At 41.7% G+C, this 19791-nt stretch overlaps 1 protein-coding gene across 2 annotated transcripts; it reads right to left on the reverse strand.

The window, feature by feature from the left end:
- Positions 1-401: 401 nt before the first annotated feature.
- On the reverse strand, positions 402-19357 carry tlk2 (tousled-like kinase 2). 2 transcript variants are annotated; one of them, XM_079746472.1, is made up of 28 exons: positions 19207-19357; positions 18964-19052; positions 18175-18443; positions 17898-17947; positions 17715-17775; positions 17490-17629; positions 17289-17395; positions 17124-17189; positions 14410-14492; positions 12966-13037; positions 12465-12534; positions 12314-12357; positions 12053-12151; positions 11468-11569; positions 10795-10887; positions 9752-9862; positions 8959-9095; positions 8588-8740; positions 8417-8483; positions 8217-8314; positions 7847-7928; positions 7176-7267; positions 6919-7008; positions 6585-6754; positions 6207-6345; positions 2220-2331; positions 2007-2114; positions 402-1730 (listed from the first exon to the last, which is right to left on the reverse strand). In XM_079746472.1, the coding sequence occupies exons 1-28, from the start codon at positions 19329-19331 to the stop codon at positions 1557-1559; spliced, it is 3003 nt and encodes a 1000-aa protein (XP_079602598.1). In that variant the 5' UTR covers positions 19332-19357; the 3' UTR covers positions 402-1556. The 2 variants fall into 2 exon arrangements, with proteins under 2 accessions (XP_079602598.1, XP_079602597.1); XM_079746471.1 differs by lacking the exons at positions 17124-17189; positions 17289-17395; positions 17490-17629; ... (3 more) ...; positions 18964-19052; positions 19207-19357 and adding an exon at positions 15558-16163.
- Positions 19358-19791: the final 434 nt, after the last annotated feature.

Below are 19791 nucleotides of genomic sequence, written 5' to 3' on the forward strand. Positions count from 1 at the left end.
TTCCTATAATCGCCACTACAGCCGATAAGACACACCAGGCAATAAGAAACCTGAATTGTTTCTCCAGAAGGTGGGTTTGAAAATATAATAAACTAACGAAAATGTAAAACGTCCAATCAAATACATGAAATATATTCAATGAATATTATATACATTATGTAAATAAATAAACGTAACAGTTAAACGCCGAAGGAAAAGTTCCCGGTTCGAGCTGCAATGTGTCCGTGTGCTCTGAAGTTATCATTACCATTTGGAGATTGAATAATACTTATGCAACACGTCCTTTTTCATTTTTGGCTAGCTCAGAATTTGTTGCCATAATCTGCATTAAAAGCAAAGAAATAAAAGCAAAGACCACAAAATACAAATTTTAACCAATAGTATTTAATGGTTGATGCAATTCTTTGCTAAGGCCCAATCTCTCCCCCGCCAAACAGTACTATTATAAGGTAAACCAGTCCCTTGCATTTTAATGGCGAAAAATTAAAACATAACTAAATAAATAAGTGTGTTTATGGAACAGAGACCAATTAAAACAACAGCTCTCATTGAAGGCAACTTGAAAAAAAAATGGGGTTCATGAAACTGGTCAAATCGAAGATTTAAAATAATAAAAAAGAAAAGAAAAAAAAGGATGATTCAACATCTTCCACTTCATATCAAGCAACATGAACTCTTAAACCATTCAAGATCCGGTGGAACACTGCCACCAACTGGAAGTTGCAAGCTTTGGTCACAGGAGTTTCGAGAGGACACTTGAGAGCGGGGTGTGTGGGCGAAGGGGTGGATGGGTGGAGAAGTGTAGCTTCTTTGCCGGCCCACTTAACAAGCAGTCTGGTTCTGGAATTAAAACAAGGACCAGGCTTTAGGTTCTGTACACTTACAGGCATATAGACTGGCACTCCCGGTTGGGTTCAGGGGGGTAGGAAGCAAATCATTTTTTGGGGAACTGAAAAAAATAAATAAATGGGGGGGGGGGCTCAAATGGACCTTGGTCCAGAGCAGTTCATGCATACGCGTGTGTATTAGGTTGCCTGTTTGTCTCTTTACATGTAGATTGGAGGGCTTTGTCAACTTCTTTCAAGCTGAAGCATTTCTAAAAAGTATTTTCTTTCGCTCTCTTGCTCCTCCTGAAATAATTAGCATAACAATATAAAATCTCAAAAGCAGAACCCCCAACTTCTCACCAAACGTGCTATCACGCCCGGTCCCCCCGCTCTGCCGGGTAGTCTAGGGCTTTGACCCCCAGACCAACACCCTGATCTGCACCCTGATCTGTTGGGCGGGAGAGAGGGTGTAGGGGAGGTGGGTTGGTCGGACACATGGGATAGAGGCTTTGCGGGTTGGAGAGGCCAACCCCTAGCACAATCCCCCTCTCCATGACCCCCTCATCACCAACCCTCCCCTTTGCCAGTAACAGGGCCGCTTCTATTCATCGCAACGTGGCAAAGTGGGATACCGCTGAGGAGGGGATGACGAGGCTGATGCTTCCACCTCCCTCTCTCTCGGCCCCAGCGTCGCCACGGCTCAGGTCAGTAAGTCATGGAGATGGGGGCTCAGTTTGAAGCACTGCTGTTGGAGGAGCTGGAGGTGGACGCCATGGCCGTGCCCGAGCCTCCCGAGGAGGCCACCGACTTGCGGATGTGGGGCATGAGGAAGGGGTCACTGGCCAGCTGGTGCACGTCGATGCGGTCCTCTTTGCGATAGACCAGGCAGCGCTTTATAAAGGCCTGGGCAGGGAGGATACAAATGCAGAGTATCAATGCTGGTCGGATGTACATGTGAATAAGAGAATACTTTTTATATATTTAAGGGAGCAGTTGAGAAATTAACCGCAGGCAGCACAGCTTAAAAACATAAGATGGACAAGACTTCTGTGCACTGATTGACGGACACTCTGTATCGGGTGATATCCCTTCTACACATTGGTAACAGACATGAGCTGGTTTGTGGTGAGTTCTGTGGCCCGTCTGAGGTAGGAATGGTATAAGCAGATATTTCTCTACCTTTGCTTCAGGTGTGACTACTGGCTTTGGGGGGAACTGCACCTCGGTTGCCTTCAGTATGGTGTTTTCCTGCAGGATGTCCTGCTGGGACTGGTTGTGACCGAAAGGCTGCAGAAGGAAACACACTCGCATCAAATATGGCTCCCAGACGAGGGATAAAGAGGGCAGGGTAAACTCACACGGGGATCTCGGGATGTTAATGCTTTGTCTCACCTTGCGACCATACAAGCACTGGTAGAATATGACTCCCACTGACCACACATCCACCTTGCTGGATATTTTAGGAGGCTCCTTGCCAACCACAAAGCACTCTGGGGGCAGGTACCTGAAAGAGCAAAATATTAATAACGTCTAGGGGTGTGCGTCTCTCCTTTATAGGACGATCTGATGCGTATGTAGATACATGCGCTACGATACGATTCAGGGACGACACATTTTCATACGGAACGATTCGATGTGATTCGATGTTCTAACGATCCTGTGCGATTTGATGAGATATGATTCAATCTGATACAGTTAATATTCATTTTCTATTAATTGAAATCTTCTATAAAAGAGTCATTTCCTACTTTCAAATAGATATATGGTATAGGGACCATGGAATCTTAGGTTTATATATTTGTTTCTTTTTGGCATGGGGAAAAAATGGAAGACAAATGTATCAATTTAAAACTACATGTCTATCTTATTTATAGACTTGATTGCTGTCTTACACAATTTAAAAATAGTGAGGCTTTTTATCAATATTCCCCTTTTGTCAATCGTTTCACCATTTTCAGACATGTTGTATTGTTTAATGTTTTTTTTCAGCAAGACGCGGAGACGCGCCCGCAAACATACCACAAACGGATCTGTCCACTTCCTCACATTCATTTCCTTCATGGAAACGGAATGAAATGAGATGAAAATGCCGTCTGATATCAGGCTAAAGCTTTACTCAACCGATTTGCAACGTTTAAATCTGTGCATCGACTGATTATTGGTCATTTTTTATTGATTCAGGGGCCCACTTATCAATGTAGTCGCATAGTATTGATCCAACCGGATACCGATTCGTATCGGTAAATCGTTACACCCCTATTAACGTCATTATCAAAGTTGATATCGCGCTGAAAGGAAGAAGAAAAAAAACTGTAAAGCAATAGAAATTGGTTCCAATTAGTTGAAGCCTTAACTTATCCAGAGCAAAATTATTGCTTAGAATTTCATATTATGATAAAGAAGAAAATAAAGGGGGATCTGTTAAAATATGCCGTCATGGTAGGGAGGTGTGGGCGGCCTCGAGAAACTAGATTTTGCCAACCACCTGTAGAGTCGGGAGGGCAACGTTTTTTTCCCACTGGTTTGATATCATCAGGTCTGACTTGATGATTTTTTCCCACTGGTTTGATATCATTAGGTCTGACTTGATGATTTTTTCCCACTGGTTTGATATCATCAGGTCTGACTTACGTATTGTTGCAGGGACTATGAAGGAAAACTGCTATTACGGTGGCAGTAGCAATTGGGAAGAAACAAACTCCCCATTCCTTGTAACGGATTGCTTGAATATCTTAGATTAAAATGCTGACAATCAGTTGACAAGTTTTGTTTCTTACTTTATAAATGGCTTAAACGGCTGCGTAGCTATTTACCAGAGCAACCGGTCCTTTTGTCTAATCTGCTGAAAAACAGGCGTGTAACGGTGTTTGAAACATTTGTTTCAGTAAAAATAACCGTTCAAAAAACACAACACTGAGAACTTTGAAATTTTGCCTTAAAAAAACACAAAATGGTCAAAAAGAAAAATGTTTAAGTCTAAAATAATGTACAGATGTATCCAGCCGTTCCAAAAAAAAATCATAATCGAAAACTCGATATTAGTTTTGTGATCGTTTGACGCTAAAATCGAAATCGCGATCAAAATTCGATTAATCGCCCAGCTCTTACAGAGGGGTCTCTGTTATACAAATCTCACTCGTGGAACTCATTCCCATTGTATGGCACAGACTAGGCCATTTTTCTGAATACATGAAGGACCACACATACCTAACAAAAAATGAAGATCCATTTAACTTTTGATAGTTTAGTGTTTGAAGGAAACGAGTTTGAAAAGACCACACAGAACATTAACCGAAATTCCCAAACAACCGAGTGTTGATTCTCAAAACCCAAACTCTTGCAAATCAAAATTGCTATCTCGCAAAAAATGTCATCAGTGGAAACAAACATGGCGAATATCTTATGGACCTCTGGACGAAGCCAGGAAGACGGCATGAAAATGGGCTGTACATGTCTCTGGGTTTTCCCCCACAATGTTTATATTCACGATTTAGAAATCGGTGCTGCCAGATAAGGTTTAGGGAAGTCAAACACAACTAATGTGAATGGATGTGTTCCCGCGAGATTTAGCGAGTTTCAGAGAACCAGAAAACAATTGAACAGTGGAGTCTTCATGTGTGTGCCTCTGCATGTTCTGAGTCTCCTAGTGTGAACCACCAACCTGACAGCAAGCAAAGACTGCTCGTCCAGACCCATCCTTTAATGTGTACTTGCTGAAATCGGCCTCAACTTTAAAAGTCCCCTAGTGGGAAGGAGCCCTAAGGTATAAAGTCTCATTAATAATGAATGCACAGAGAAGGATTCTCAAATGTATTTTGTGATTTATATATAAATGACTCTTCTCACAAATACATTTCAATGCACACACAAATGGACATCGGTATGTATAAATGTAAAATAAATCCATAAACTAAAAATAAGTTTCACAAACACATTTCTGATCCACACACAAATGTGTATTGTTTTAAATAAATCTAATATAAATCCATAAATATATGAATGAAAAAAATATTTACAATTTTCTCACAAAATGTATTTTGGATACGGTTACATTTATTTACAAACTGTTGGACTTAAATTTACAAGACGCTTTTCATTTGTGAACTTGTTTGCAATTGTGTGTGAACTGGTCTGTATTTATATGTGGATTTTTGAGCCTCTCCTGACGTGGCTGGATTCACAAATGCATTTTTTTCAACAAGGAACTCTGTAGCCAATCAGATGCGTCCCTCGTTTTCAGCCTATCACATGATTGCAGTGACTGAGTGAATGTTGTTGCTGTTAAAGTAGCATTAATAATCGTATACTACCTTAACAGCACAGACAATCCAAAAACCCAGCCGAAACTAGATGGAAAAAGTGTTTAGTTCAAACGTGACGCAGCTTTTACTTCTTCGCCACCTTAAGAGTTTGTTATGTACGATCATTCAAAAACCCCATGCTATTTCCCATAGACATTTGGCTGAGGGAACCGGCAGGCTCGGAGGCGGGACTTATTCTTCAGAGGCCGGGGCTCCAGTCATGTGATTGGCTGAAAACGAGGGAGGCATCTGATTGGCTAAGAGTTCCTTGTTGAACAAAAATGCATTTGTGAATCCAGCCACGTCAGGAGAGTCTCAAAAATCCACATGTAAATACAGACCAGTTCTCACACAAATGACAACAAGCTCACAAATGAAAAGCGTCTTATAAATTCAAGTTGAACAGTTTGTATAAATGTAACCACAGCCAAATACATTTTTTATGAAAATTGCAAATATTTTTTAATTCATATATTTATGAATTTATAATACATTTAATTAAAACAAGGCAGATTTGCATGTGGATCAGAAATGTGTTTGTTACATTTATTTTTGTTTATGGATTTATTTTACATTTATACATACCGATATCCATTTGTGTGTGCATCGAAATGTATTTGTGAGAAGAGGGTCATTTATATAATCACAAAATACATTTGTGAATCCTCCTCTGTTCATTCATTATTAATGAGACTGTTCTGACCCCATACTAAGGTGCTTTGGCTGAAAGTGTCTGCTAGATGACTAAACGTGAATCTTCCAAAGAATATGCAAGTAATAAACCATGACGGGTTGTCTTGTAATTGGAAAATCATGTACAACAGGGGGTGGTGGTGGTTATGAGACTGCTTACAACTTCAAATTTGTGTGCTTATACCACAAAAAAATGGAGATAGTTACTTTAATCTATAATGTTATTGTTGTTTTATCAACTTAAACAGCGGAAATTGTAAGCTTATGATACTTCGGGGCTATTGTTTTTGTCAATGTTGGAATGGTAGCAAATTAACAAAAAGTGTGCATCAGCGATGTGAAATAATGTCATCAATTAACTTGATAAACATATTTGGATCTTTACCAGTATGTGCCTGCTCCTTGGGACGTCAGCTCCATGCCGTCAACAGAGTTGTAACTGTCGTCATCCATGATCTTGGACAGGCCGAAGTCTGTGATTTTGATCTCTCCACAGGCCGTTCCATTCACCAGAAGGATGTTACCTGGACCACAATCACAACAATAAACGGCTATTGTGTTCCTTTCTTACTATGTCCAACAGTTGAGCACCGGGCTAATGGATCTACCTCATACAAAAATACAATTCCATACCTATTCTACTTGACCAACATCTGATTTGGTTTAACAGTCATTAAGTCTCAGTTGTAATCCTGGTTAATACAACAATAACAGCAGTAGAATTTGATTGGGTATGGCTGATGGGGATGGGGTGGGGGCGGACCTGGTTTGAGGTCATAGTGGATGATGGGTGGTCGGATCTCGTTAAGATACTTGAGGGCATTGACAATCTGCATTATGATGGAGCGGCCCTCCTTCTCCGACATCAGCTTGTGCTGCTTCAGATAGAAGTCAAGGTCGTTCCCCTCACAATACTCCAGAACCGTGCAGAACCTGGGACAGGAAACGGAACAAAAACAATGCAGGGTTAGATGAGGCATGGGTGGTTTGGAACAGCCTCAGAAATATTCATTAGATCCAAGTTCCAATTGGTTGAGGAATGTGTGAAAGAGCTGGCCGAAGATGTTTTGCAAGCGCGAGAGACGAGAAGGACTTACGAGTCGGTGTCGAGTGAAAAGTAGTCGTAGAGGCGGACTATCCGCGGGTGATCAAGCTCTTTGTGAATTCTATACTCCCGGCACGCATGTCTGGAACAGAGAGGAAAATACAGGATATATTTTTGCCCAGATTACCTTAAAACACGGAGTGAATAGCACATCTTTCTGTGTTGATGTAACTTTGACAGTGTGTTAATGTAACTTTTGACAGAGAATGGCCCCTCATTAAAAGAAAAAAAGAAAAACAAATCACACACTTGTGATAGTTCTCCTTCTTCTCGTCCCTCCAGTTCTTGTTCAGCTGGTGAATTTTGACCGCGACATACCGCTGTTCTGTCAGGTCAAATGCCTGCAACACAAATGCTTGATTATTAGATGGTTTCTTAGCTTGTTGGGAATTTTTTAATAACCCAGAGGCACTGGACCATAGATACTACTTTACAAAAAATGAAAAAATGTAATATATAGTTACTAAGCTTTGAATATATTTATATGGCCAGCTACTAAATCAGTGATGGCATGTTACACTAGCTGCAAAAACTGCCATTACGTCTTCTGCAGTGAGACAAAATTTGAAACGTATCAACTATCAGAATGGGTCACATTGGACAAGTTGAAATCTTCACATGATTGCACAATAGTCAGAGGAATCTCAGGCAGAATGTTAACCATGCTGGGAAGTTCATTGTTGATCTAGCAAACAAAACATCCAATGTTGCTTATCTCTAGTGCTAAGGGAAAGTTATGAATAACAATACAACTCCTGACATATCAGTAGGCGTTTATATTATATTAAAAAAGGCTATTTTCCAGAAGTACAGCTTTCCCCCCCCCTCAAAAGCCCAATTAAACAAACATATCAGTGGGGACGTCTACCCAGACGTCATGTTATCCTGAATGGAAGATATCTTTCAGAGGGCAACTGCACCTTGTAAACTTCACTGAAGCCACCTCGCCCTAGAAGGTGGAGCAGCAGGTAGCGGTCGTTGAGGGTCGGATGATCTTTGAATCTTGAAGGGAAAAGTAAGAAAAAATAACCACCTACTTTAGCATTCTAATCACTGCAGCCATCTAGTGTAGTACCAGTCATACCAGTGTTTTTCAAGTTAAGTATAATATCTGTCTATTATGGACTTGATTGATATTATATTTATATTAGAAAAAACAAGCAGTGATCTAGTACTGTTTAAGTGTGATATACACCTGATCTTATAGACATCAGTAAGCGACAAGACTGCTAATTAACATAGATTAAGTCTAAACAAGGTGGTGAACTGCAGACAATGAAAGCAACACACTGAGAGTTGTCTTCGTTGTGGATTCTCTTAAGCTCCCTAATGTGCAGGTTCCGGACACGTTCCAGCCTCTCCAGCTCTGCCTGGATCTCAGCCTCCTCCTGCAAGGGAACAGCAAGGTGTCACACAAAGGTCCCCATATCCAGAAGGACATTCATACATTATAATGACTTTTGAACAATTGACAGACAAAAAACACCTACCTTTTTAAGATGCCCTAATCTCAGTTTAAAGATCTCCTCCTGTTCGTGGTACTCTGCCTGTGATAACCTGTGAGGATATAAAACACAGTGTGTTTTGGCATTGATGACACACACACACACACACACACACACACACACACACACACAGTAGAAGTGAAAAGGGCGCCGTACGCCTCGCTCTCTGCCCCGTTGGCCTTGCTCTTGCGTTTGTTGGGCTCCAGGCTCAGGGGTGGGGTCTGGGCCATGGAGGGCGGCTTGCGCTTGGCCAGGAGCTTCCGCTGCCTCTCGATGTCCTCTCGCTGAGAGTTGATCCTTTCTTGCTGCCTGTGAACGCACAAGGACAGGCAAGGGGAAGAGAGAAACAAGTCAGAAATAGCCGCAATTAAATTCCTAGAACAAGTGCAGCGAATACACATGGCCGATATGTCGGTGAGGATAAGACTGAGGAAGAGAGGGGGACAGAGAGACAAAGCAGACGGGAGATAAATAGGTGAGAGTTGAAGGAGAGAAGGAGACCGAAGAGAGGCTAATGAGGTTTTCACTTGATGAGGTTCTGGAAGGCGTATCCGTCCGTCCACTGTTCTGTGAAGGAGGCCCCGTGTCGGACGGTGGTGAAGTGGCCCAGCCGAAGCCGGTCCTGCATGCTCTTGTCTCGGCAGGCCATTTTCTCTTGCTTTGACTGAAACAATGTAAAAATAAGGAAAAAAAGAAATCAATACACATCATATAGTCATGTTATCCAACATCCCACAACATTCCCATATTCAACACTCTGTGCCCAGCTGTCCAAATGCAACTGCACAAATGTCCCGTTATCTGAAAATGCTAATTAAATAAGAAAAACAAAAAACGATGCAACCTCTTTTCTTCTTCCCATCATGACGCCTAGCCTTGGAACCATACAGATCTGCGAACTCATGTTTAATTGCTCTCGCATAGAAGTCAGGCCCCCCTCCTGTTCAGACAGATTTCCAGCAGGTCTGGCCGGGGTCAGGCCAATCAAAACTCTTTATCCAATACGGGGAGGGTTTAATACGATGACTGAACAGAGGAGCATCATTAACAACCAAGACGGCTAACGTTGATTTGTCACGTGTTCCAAATCATTAGTCTGAGAGGCTCCTGACTAATAGACATTTGCGAATTGGTCAGGCTGTTTGTTGCCATTAACGGCACGACTGGCAAGTTTGTCACTTTGGCAATATCGGTTTAATTTTTCTTATAAACATCCCCAACAACCCAACATCAAGTCTGGGTTCTCAATTGAACACAATTGATAAATAAATCCCCACAATGGGGAATTGCATGAATGGTGGTGGTGGTGGTGGTACATACCTTCTCAATCAGCAGCTTCTTGGACATAGCCACACACTTGTTGAGACGCTCCTTGTATCGCTCCAGCATGCGCTGCTGCTCGTCTATCTGCCGTCGTAGGTCACAGTTCGCCTGCCGCAACACACGCAGAATTACAGGAAGGTCAGGATCAAACGTACGCTGTTAATGTACAGAGTAAACAAATGTACACTCACTGGTTACTGGTGAGTGTACAATTTGTATACTTTTACGTCAAGCTCTGTGATGAAGGAAACAAGATATTTGAAGGCCTTGTGAAGCTGAACGGGGCATCAACATCGGCAGTGTTAGAGGGTTTAATTCCAAATATGATTTTCCAGCCATTATTGGAATTGGTGACATTCAATGGGGATTCCAATGGGGGATTCCAATCGTCATTGAATGTTGATATAGTTAAAGAACGACATTTGTATTCATCTCCATACGACAACATCATGCGATGTCAACCCCATCGGTGACAACCGGAGGCAATTGAAGAAGATGATTTAGACTGTCAAGGAGGAAACTACAGGATACACGCTTAGCAGCTCCACTTAACGTGCATTCAGCCCAAAAGCAAAGCATATTTTTGGCGTGGGTCAATAAGATAAAGTTGGCGTGAATGACGCGGCACAAACCACTGACACGACAATTTCTTGGAGCTTATATTCACGCGAAGAACAAAAAAATCCCCTAATTTGCGTGTCGCCTCCAGAAAAAAATGAAATTTGGTGTGAAATTGTACTGAAGCTGTGTCATGAAGGCCCGTCTGCGTCGAGACTCTCGGCGTCGGGTTATCTGACGTCTCTTATTTCCAACAACAAGTACAGTCACACTGGTGGCTATCTCGGCCAGAACTGGCGGAAAGAAACGTTGGCGTTTACGCGAGGTAAGCCCCTTGTTCTTGACGTGAGTAAATGCTTGTGGTTCACACGTTCTTTCGAGAAACTCAAGTTGAAAAATCGCTTCGCTTTTGGTGTGAACACAGCTTAAGTCTCACCCATAAGGCAAAGCACATCTAAGAGACTGTAGGATAAGACTTGTACCCGCAACAGATCATCAATTCTTCCCTCTTTCTTTTCAAGGTCAGAGTTCTTGTTGTTCTCCATTGCAGTTAGTTTCTCTATCGTAAGGTCGGACTACAAGACAGAGAAAAACAGAACAGACAGAAGTTATGAAACAAACCAAAAATACTTTTGCAAGGTAACATATAATGCTGCTGAATTTATACCCCCCAAGAAACACAATATTGATAAAATAGTTGCTTATTTTCATTTAAGATGTAGTTTGGCAACTTCACAGTAACTATTGATGTAAACTTGTTTGTAAGCTACAGAAAAGCACTGAAGGCGACAAATTGAAATCTACTGGTCGTGATATTGTTATTGTTGAATCATAGTTCAAATGGGTCTGGGCAATTGTCCTTGATAGAGTGATACATAATTCAATGTTGTTATTTTTTAGTCCTGCAAGAGAAGGGTTGGCAATTTTCATACATTTGGGGATTTGTGTTCTCAATGCTATGTTATTAAAAAATAGTTGTAACATCTACACTGTTAATTAGCTTCCAAGTCATCTGCTAACACATAAAATTGACACATGCAATACGTATTACTAGGTTGGCCTATGAATTCATGTGAAATCATTATTCTCATTTGAATATGAATCTATCATATGTGTATCATATCGCATGTTATTCGTGGGCGAGATTCAAGGTACCTGTGTGGCTTTGTGAAACAAGTGCAGAGTGACAGATTTCAGAGAACACGTTAATTGCTCAGTGTTAGCTGAACCTATAGATGAGGGACTTCCTTGCTGCACCTAAGAGATACACAAACACATAAAAATTGTATGGTAAAGGTGGTATTGGTTGAATAGTAAGTCAGTTAACTAAAAAAAATTGTAGTAGATTTTTGCCAGAAAAGTCAGTCAGTGACGTAACCAACAACACATCCAAAAATGACAAGATAACATTCACTTTAGTTCAAATGACTACAATTGATTACTCTAAATCAGTTATACCATTCTTATTATTCGGAAATGTTTAATATTGTTCAATAAATTAACACTTCCAAATCCGATTGATACACGCTTTACGTATGAAGTACTAAAATAAAATGTACTTTCTGTGGCCAAGCTGTATACACTGAATCATCTCTTGGAGAATTGGTGTGTGGAGACGTTGTACCGGCTATCACCCAGACCGGTACTTTCCTTCAAGACTGCATGAATGCAGGGTGTCATTAGAAGCTGCAGCAAGGTTAAGAAGGCCGGAAGAAGAGATGTAAAAGCAAGCAGGCTCACCGTGACAGGGGGGTTGGAGTGGGAATGCTGGGGAGAAGATCGAGCCACTGGGGGAACCCCCCTGGCAGGACTGGTACCAGGGCCACTGCCTCCCGCAAACTTTCAGGAAGAGAGGACGTGCAGTGAGCAAGGCCGAAGAGATCAGAAGCCAAAACGAAATTTGCGTTGAAACATGAGGCAGAAAGTTATGCGGCGTCCTGGGCTTTGGAAGCGAGTACAAAGGAAACATAGAAAAATGGGGACAATTTGCAGCAAACTCACCTCAAAGTAGTCACTAATCTTGTGTCCCCTTGCGCCTGCTTTGCCTGGAACAGAGACAACAATCAGTTAAGGGTTGGGGGTGTGTACGCTGTATGTAGGTGAGAACACGATGGGGCAGAGAGAACCACGCACAGAGAACAGACGATCTCACCTTGTGTGCCGTCGAACGGGTCTGCTTTCCGTTTTCTTGACCTCTGATCGTTCACTTTCTTTTCTGGAGTCTGATGAAATAGCCGTTACAAAGTAAGACAAATTAATGCATACAATTACATAATACAGAAATATCCTTTCCATTATTCCATCATCATTTTCCATTACATTCCGCAACATTCATATTTTATCCATTATAATCACAATGAATAAATCAAAAAGAAATTGGGACTGTCAACTCAATACGATCTTATTACACTCTTAGCAATCAGGGTTCCCTTGTATGTGTTCTTTCTCAAAAAAAATATTTTCCTTTACCCAAATGGTTTAGACAGATATTCCTTGCCCCTGATTAGAGCTAAGGTTATGCGTTGAGAGGTAATGCTATCAAACATCTTGAAACCGTAATCCAACAAAAAGTGGGCTAAACAATTCCACAAGTTTCCACGATTGATTAATCAATATACCACCCATGTGACGCATGTGGCTGTGGGACACTCACCTCCAGCTCTCTATCACTGAGAGAGCCCACACTGCACAGACTCTGATTCGATGACTCATTTTGTCCAGAACCCTGTTTAGAAAAACATGGAGGTTAAGGGGTTGTGCAAGAATATTGTGTCACTTTGTAGAGAATATTTTGTAGGGAATATCTGAGATGAAGAGGAAAAATAAAACAAGAGGAAGAAGCAGCGCAGAGCACTATTATTTTGCCACTGCATGTAGGCCTATCAGTCCTTATGCCGGTTCCCAAGGTGATGCCTGTCAGTCATCCCATCAGAATTCAGCAGGCGCTGCCCAATCAGAGAGAGATACTTAGTCATTCAGAGCATAGCACACCAGTGCTCCCTCGCTGAACCTTCCTAAAATGGTTGCACAGCCGTGTGCTCTTTCATACGCATGTCACCTTACGATACTTCCTCCAGCCGTGTGCTCTTCTCACCTCCCCGTTACAGTTCGCTTCTTCACCCTCCCGATAAGGAAGACAGATGCCACGCTATATGCAGCAAACACAATTCTGAACCTTTTCATTGCTTTGGTTAACGGGAAATGGGACTTTGGAACAAATTTTAAAAAATTGTTACATTGTATTGTATGCTACAACCGTGCTGGCTCTTAAGCCTCACAGGATATCAAACTTCTACCCCTACACACTTTCTACTGCTATGCTTACTTACTGACAATGGAAAGTCACCATGTGATAGTGTTATTCAAGGTCAAGGAAAAATAAACCTTCTCCCTCTTTCCAACAGTATCAGGGGTTTTGAGACAACCAACATCTATCTCTCTCTCCCGCCCTCCCTTTGTATAAGCCCTATGCTAACGCATTACTCTCTGCATCCCTCAACACCGACAGCACAGGCCCATCAAAGTGGAAGCCTGTGCAACTGATGTCTTAGAGGGGAGCCGCCATTTTCTCTGCAGCAGCAGCCATGCCATGTTCCCGGATCGGTTCTGCCTATGGCTGGCATGGTGCCCACCCCTGGCACCGATGCCCCACTTCCTCTCCCTGTTCCAAGATCACTTTCATACAGGAGGCAGCCTCATCTGCCTTAAAACGCTGGCTCCACTCACACCTGGTCAACCAATCTCTGTTCCACCCATCTCCCCCCCCCCCCCCCCCCCCTGCTGTCTCTACTGATCCACCTCCTCCCACTGCTCCTGTCCCGTCTGTGGCCTTTTTTGGCAGTTACAGTCAGTCACATATACAGCCGTATTGCGATCAACAGAGGGACTCCATAGTACACCAGCCAAAGAAACCAGACATGGCTGAACCTTCTCCAGAGAGACAGAAAGAGAGGGGGGGGGGGGGGATCCAGGGCCAAACTTGTCTGATGCCAAACAGTGAATTCACAGAGACAAAGAGGGAGAGAAAAGTAGACACAAAGAACAAGTGACAAAAAGGAGTCGGCTACCTTACTCTATCCCACACATTGTGCACAAACCTTAGCTACACCAACGCCAGTGAATCGCGCCTCCAGCAGCTCCTGCCGCCGGGGGTCCAGGCTATGCAGTTCTTCCATCATGGCTGCAATGACAAAGTATTGAGGTTATAGGTTATGGAAAAGGGACAGGGCTGTCATATTTACCTTGCCGTGACCGATTACTACTTTTAAAGTACTGGCTGTGTTAAGTCATGGCTGGTTCCATCTATATGAATAGGGTACACTCAGCTCTGACTCAACTATGACACTGATACCACACCGAATATATTTCCCCCAGTGTCATTTGCATTTATTTATGATACCCTATTATTGTTTATTTAAAAACCTTGCCAAACAGAATAGTACGCCAGAACAGAACATACAAGACACAATATCAGTAATATCACAATATCGGTATAGTGCTGTCTGTAAGATTGTAGTTTATAAACAAGATGTGAACATACCTTGCAACAACAGTATAATGTGATAACACAACACAATTCATATTATTAAATTTGAGTTACAGTAAGGGGACGCTTACGGTGGAACTATTACAAAAAGTCAAGCTTAATAAACACCTTATATTAATGACATGTTGAGTTGAATTACAGACAAAATCTCGAGCAGGTATACAATAATATGCATGTTGTTACTTTGTATTCTGAGATTAGTTTTGATTTATCTCTAACACAGGTAGCCTCTGCGTATTGTAAGATGGCCCAGTTACAATGACCAGCAATAAGGGATGTAGAATATCTACCATTGGAAAAATATCGTACATTGATTAGACATAGCTACTGAGATTAGCTAACGAGCAACGTTTGCTAAAAGCTAGCATGCAATTTATGAAGCTAACAGATTGGAAGCTAACAGATTGATAATGACATGTTATCAACCAAGAAAAACAGTCTTAGTGGTTGTTAATATCAATACATATAGTCCAGAAGTGTAGCACAATACATCTAATTTTAATCGCCGTGTACATTTTCGCAAAATTGCACAGCTACCTAGCATGAATTGGCTAAAATGCTAACGTTGGACTGTCAAAAAGAGACACATTCTAGATGCAGTGTTGTCATTCAATACGTGTTGTGCCACGATGTTTAAACTCGGGACAAAGACAGTTTACAACATTTGCTTTGGAACCAATAGCACAGTAAGACACTTACTCTTATAAATATTGCCTGTAGTCCTCCGAAGAGCCAATTACTGCCCACAAATATCCCCGTTGTCTCCCCCCAGTGCTAGGCAGACACTCCCAAGCCAGGCCTCATACACCACCACGTCCCTCGCGTACTGACTCTACAAAATCAAGACGCGGGTAGGCAGCAAGGCTTCACGGCAGACAGCGGAGGTTTCCCTTTGAGGCCTCGAAAACCTGGGGGTATCCCAAACCCGCCTTTCAGCACTCCGTACGCGGGGATCCCCACACAATCACATTCCTTTCTTCGAGAACCACAACATCCATATAGCGGGTATCTTGTACAAAAGAATGGCCACCCTCTGGCCCCGGCGTGGTTTTTTTTTTATCTGGTGTAAATTAATTCTTCAAGCGAGGCACTTTCTCTTGTGCGAGATGATTTCAGTCCCGAATTTAATGTCGATCAAAATAAAGTTCGATACCTGGCGCGTTCCTCATCCTATGCAAAAAAATGTTATGGAGGTTCCGATTGTATCATTTAATTTGAATTCGGATCCATTCGGTTTGGTTCCCATGTTTTTGCAATGTAAACAATAATCACTATCTCATAATTTCTCGTGAGATTATTCAAGTATTTTCCTCCTCACCTCATTCTGTCCACGCCTGTCCCCCAAATCTCTTGTTTAGGGTAATGCCCATTCCTCAAAACCAAACAGCGCCCACCTTTCCTCAAATGTATCACTTGAAAAGAGCCGACATGAGCATGACCATACAATTCACTTTTTTCTATACATTCGAGGAAAAAAGTATGTATCTATATGTACACCAAACAACGCACATAATTGTTCTATTCTGTTATTTTTGGATCAATCAGAAGATAAAGTAGTAATGAAGCTAAAATGTATTTGTTTATTGTTGAGGTTATAAGTTAAAAGTTTAGCCACAATTCAAGGCTCATAAAGACTCAAGTTGGAAAAGGGAAATATTTTATTTCAAATACTAATCGTTACAAATAACCTTTAGATTGATGAAAATTTTGGAATACAATTTTCAGATCAACTATTCACCGGCTCCAGGGTCCCAATGAAGCACCATCACTTTTAAGTACAAGATGCAACTTTAAAGAGGCACAGCCATGACGCTGGTGACAGACTCATTACCCCAGCTACCTTAGAGGTTTTCTTTCTTTTCATGTTTAACCAAATGCTTCTTACAAAAATCCTAACTCCTTTTTGCCAAGTGTATATCTGCTTGTTTGTCGACATTTCTTTGGTTCTCGGTTTTTCTTCGGGGAACACGGCCGCCTTCTTGTTTCTGGCTCAACCTTGCGTGTCCTGGAGCTGGCTGTGAGCCTTGCGGTACTTGCACTGGATCCACACCCTGTACATGGTCAACTGTTTTCCGCGGTTCACCTGCAGCCTCCTGTCCACCTGGTTCTGCACCTTCTCAAGCCCTGCTAATGTGAACATCTCATTGAGCTCATCTGGGGGGAGAAATATCATGTTTAGGAATAATTAAAGACGCTTAACGATAATATAAACCCAGCCGTACCATGTTGACATAAACACAATCAAACAGGTCTGCTTCACATCACCTTGTGTAAAGAAATAGACTCGCGTCCCATCACCCCTTACATAGAAGTTTTCAGACAGACATCTTCCTACAACAAACCAAGAACAGAGATTCGTCACTATGTCATCTGTCAACAATCTTCAGCAAAGAATAACAAACAGATGTTTGCGAAACTCGCCATGCAAACCTTTTTTGAAGCGCAGCTGTGCCATGTCGTAGCGGCCGTAGTCCCGGAGCAGCATTACCCCTCCGGGTTTGAGCAGGCGAGCCAATCTGCTGATGGAGGCCTGCATCCTAACATGGAACAAGGGTGCATGGTGGGGGGCCACAGGATTTAATATCAGACAGCGAAAAGGAAATGGAGAGGGGAAAAAAAGGGATTCCTTACTTGTTTGGGTGCAAAGCCGACAGCACAAATATAAGCACTAACACATTAAGGCTTTCGTCAGGTACAGGGAAATCTGCTTCCACGTTGCTCAAATCGTGAACAAATGCAAAGCAGCGGTCAGGGTCGTAATCTGGATTAGCCTTGGGAACAAGATTGTCAGAATTGTTTCAGTTATTTAGACCAGAGATGTATGAAGGGTTTCTATCACCATAATATGTCTCTTACCTTGACTAGCTCTACCGCAGTACTCGAAAAATCACAACAGTAAACAAAGAGTTCTTGGTCACTGCAAAACAATAAATCACGTACATAACATATAGCACATGTTTTAAGTCGATATAAACACTTGGGAGAAAAGTAGTAAGTTATGCATTATAAATGCAAATATATTTTCTTGTTTGTACTCACTTATTGGTTTTCAAGATAGGAAACACTGTGTTGCCCACACCACAGCCCACCTGTTGAATAAACATCACATTCACATTACGATTTGGCATCTCAATTTAACATTCATATCAACTCACACACACACACACACACACACACACACACACACACACACACACACATGAATGATAACAGCACATGAATGGAATAATCCAAGTATTTTGAGCATGGCAGATGGATCAAGTAATAATTCTAAAGTGCTTAAGAATTAAGTACTTTTCAAAGATATGATCACTACCTCTAATATTCGGTACGAGGCAGAGGAGCCGGGGAATTCAGCATCCATGTTAGGGAAAGCGCTCCCTTCATTGTTGTGTTCCTGCTTGAGAACCCCTGGCTGGATATCTTCGGCGTCTGCTGACTCAGACAGGGATTCATGGCCGTGGTAACTCTTGGGGGCCAGCTCAGGGAACTCAGTGAAAAGCCAATGGCGGTCTTTAAAAAAGCGATTCTCGTGGATTGTGTAAAAGTCATTCCAGTACTCGTTTGCCCGGCAATCAAATTCATCTGCAAAAAGATAACGATTGAGTGACTAAAAAAAAAGTGATTAAAAAATAAGACCATAGCTTTTCCTCAAGCCAACCAAATACAATAACACTAGTAAAAACATTTATTGATATGGGGGGGTAAAAACGGGAGAGGGATAAATATGGAATCTCTGAAATATTTGTGATACATTGAGATCAAAATCAACTGTCAGATTACTTGTGTAACAAAACCCTACTTTTCAACCTCCTTATATAGTGAGCAGGTCAAACATCACTATATTATGTTGACAAGCCAGGCAGACCGAGCTTGCCAGAGTAATAACATGCGTGAACAGATATTTTTATGATGTCCTACGATTTATCAATTCCAATTTATTTGTATAGCCCTTACAGTTAGAGTCTCAAAGGTTGTTTTTTTCCCAGAACAGTATATCTTTCCAAGTTACGATATATTACCAAATTTAAATAAGTAGGTGATATTTTTGGAGTCTCCTGTATTACTCTAATGTACATAAAACATGGGACATGCAAAAGACAACCTTGCTTTTCTGTGGGGAGCGGCTCGCTGTTCTCTTGGACCTTCTTCTTGGCAGCAGCCTCTTGTTCCACTGTCCACTCCACATTGTCCCTTTAAAGATATAACATGCACTCAGATGCAGTATCTACACACCCATCACTTGGGCAAGTATGATTGGTTATATTGTTATGAGTTAGCAACCGTTAATGGCTCAAACGTTGATGACCATTTAAATTGCCATTGCCTCAGGGAATGTTTTACATACCACGCGTTGTGCTGGAAGACTTGCCGAGGATCTGTCAAGAAACGTCTGCCAAACTGAGGTCGTTTTGCATCCCCATTCGAAGAATCAGTGAGAATTTCCCCGGCTTCCATGCCTTCTCTGTCCATAACATCAACAGCATGGGGCGCTGCCATGTTGGATTGGCGCGCCGGAAAGACGCGCAGCGTAGACTCTCACGGTAGCCTAGAAGTTCACATCCAATTTTTGGATTTATACACAATGAATTGAGTGCATTGCTATGGAAAAAAAATCGGTCTAAATAATTATACAAAATCATATAATTTCCCGTATGGATCATTGAAGGTATAAATATATTGATAATTTTAGGTTTAAAATCAAATCTGAAGTGGGCGTAATTCACTCGTCATACAAAAGAGGGCGGCATATTACAATTATTATGTTCATCTGCTTACAAGCGTAACAGTTTTGTTTTGCTAAATATAATTTCTTTCCACATTATTTGTATTTTAATAATGTTACAGAATCTCTTTGTTGTGAGGTTTGTTTCTATATCCAATAACTGATTATAACGCATGTAAACTGAGGAAAACAATTAAATCGATCAAT

This window comes from Pollachius pollachius (genome assembly GCF_949987615.1).
Source record: "Pollachius pollachius genome assembly, chromosome: 11".
NCBI lineage: Eukaryota > Metazoa > Chordata > Actinopteri > Gadiformes > Gadidae > Pollachius > Pollachius pollachius.

Bases quoted from the DNA above. Each gene is read 5' to 3' on its own strand.
- tlk2 (XM_079746472.1), bottom strand. From the start codon at position 19,331: ATGGACAGAGAAGGCATGGAAGCCGGGGAAATTCTCACTGATTCTTCG. The intron at 12,358-12,464 runs GTGAGATCGTCT...TCTCTGTTCCAG, and splicing joins CCCGTTCGACGGCACACAAG to GCAAAGCAGGCGCAAGGGGA. The intron at 9,096-9,751 runs GTATGTACCACC...ACATTGTTTCAG, and splicing joins AGAAGCTGCTGATTGAGAAG to TCAAAGCAAGAGAAAATGGC.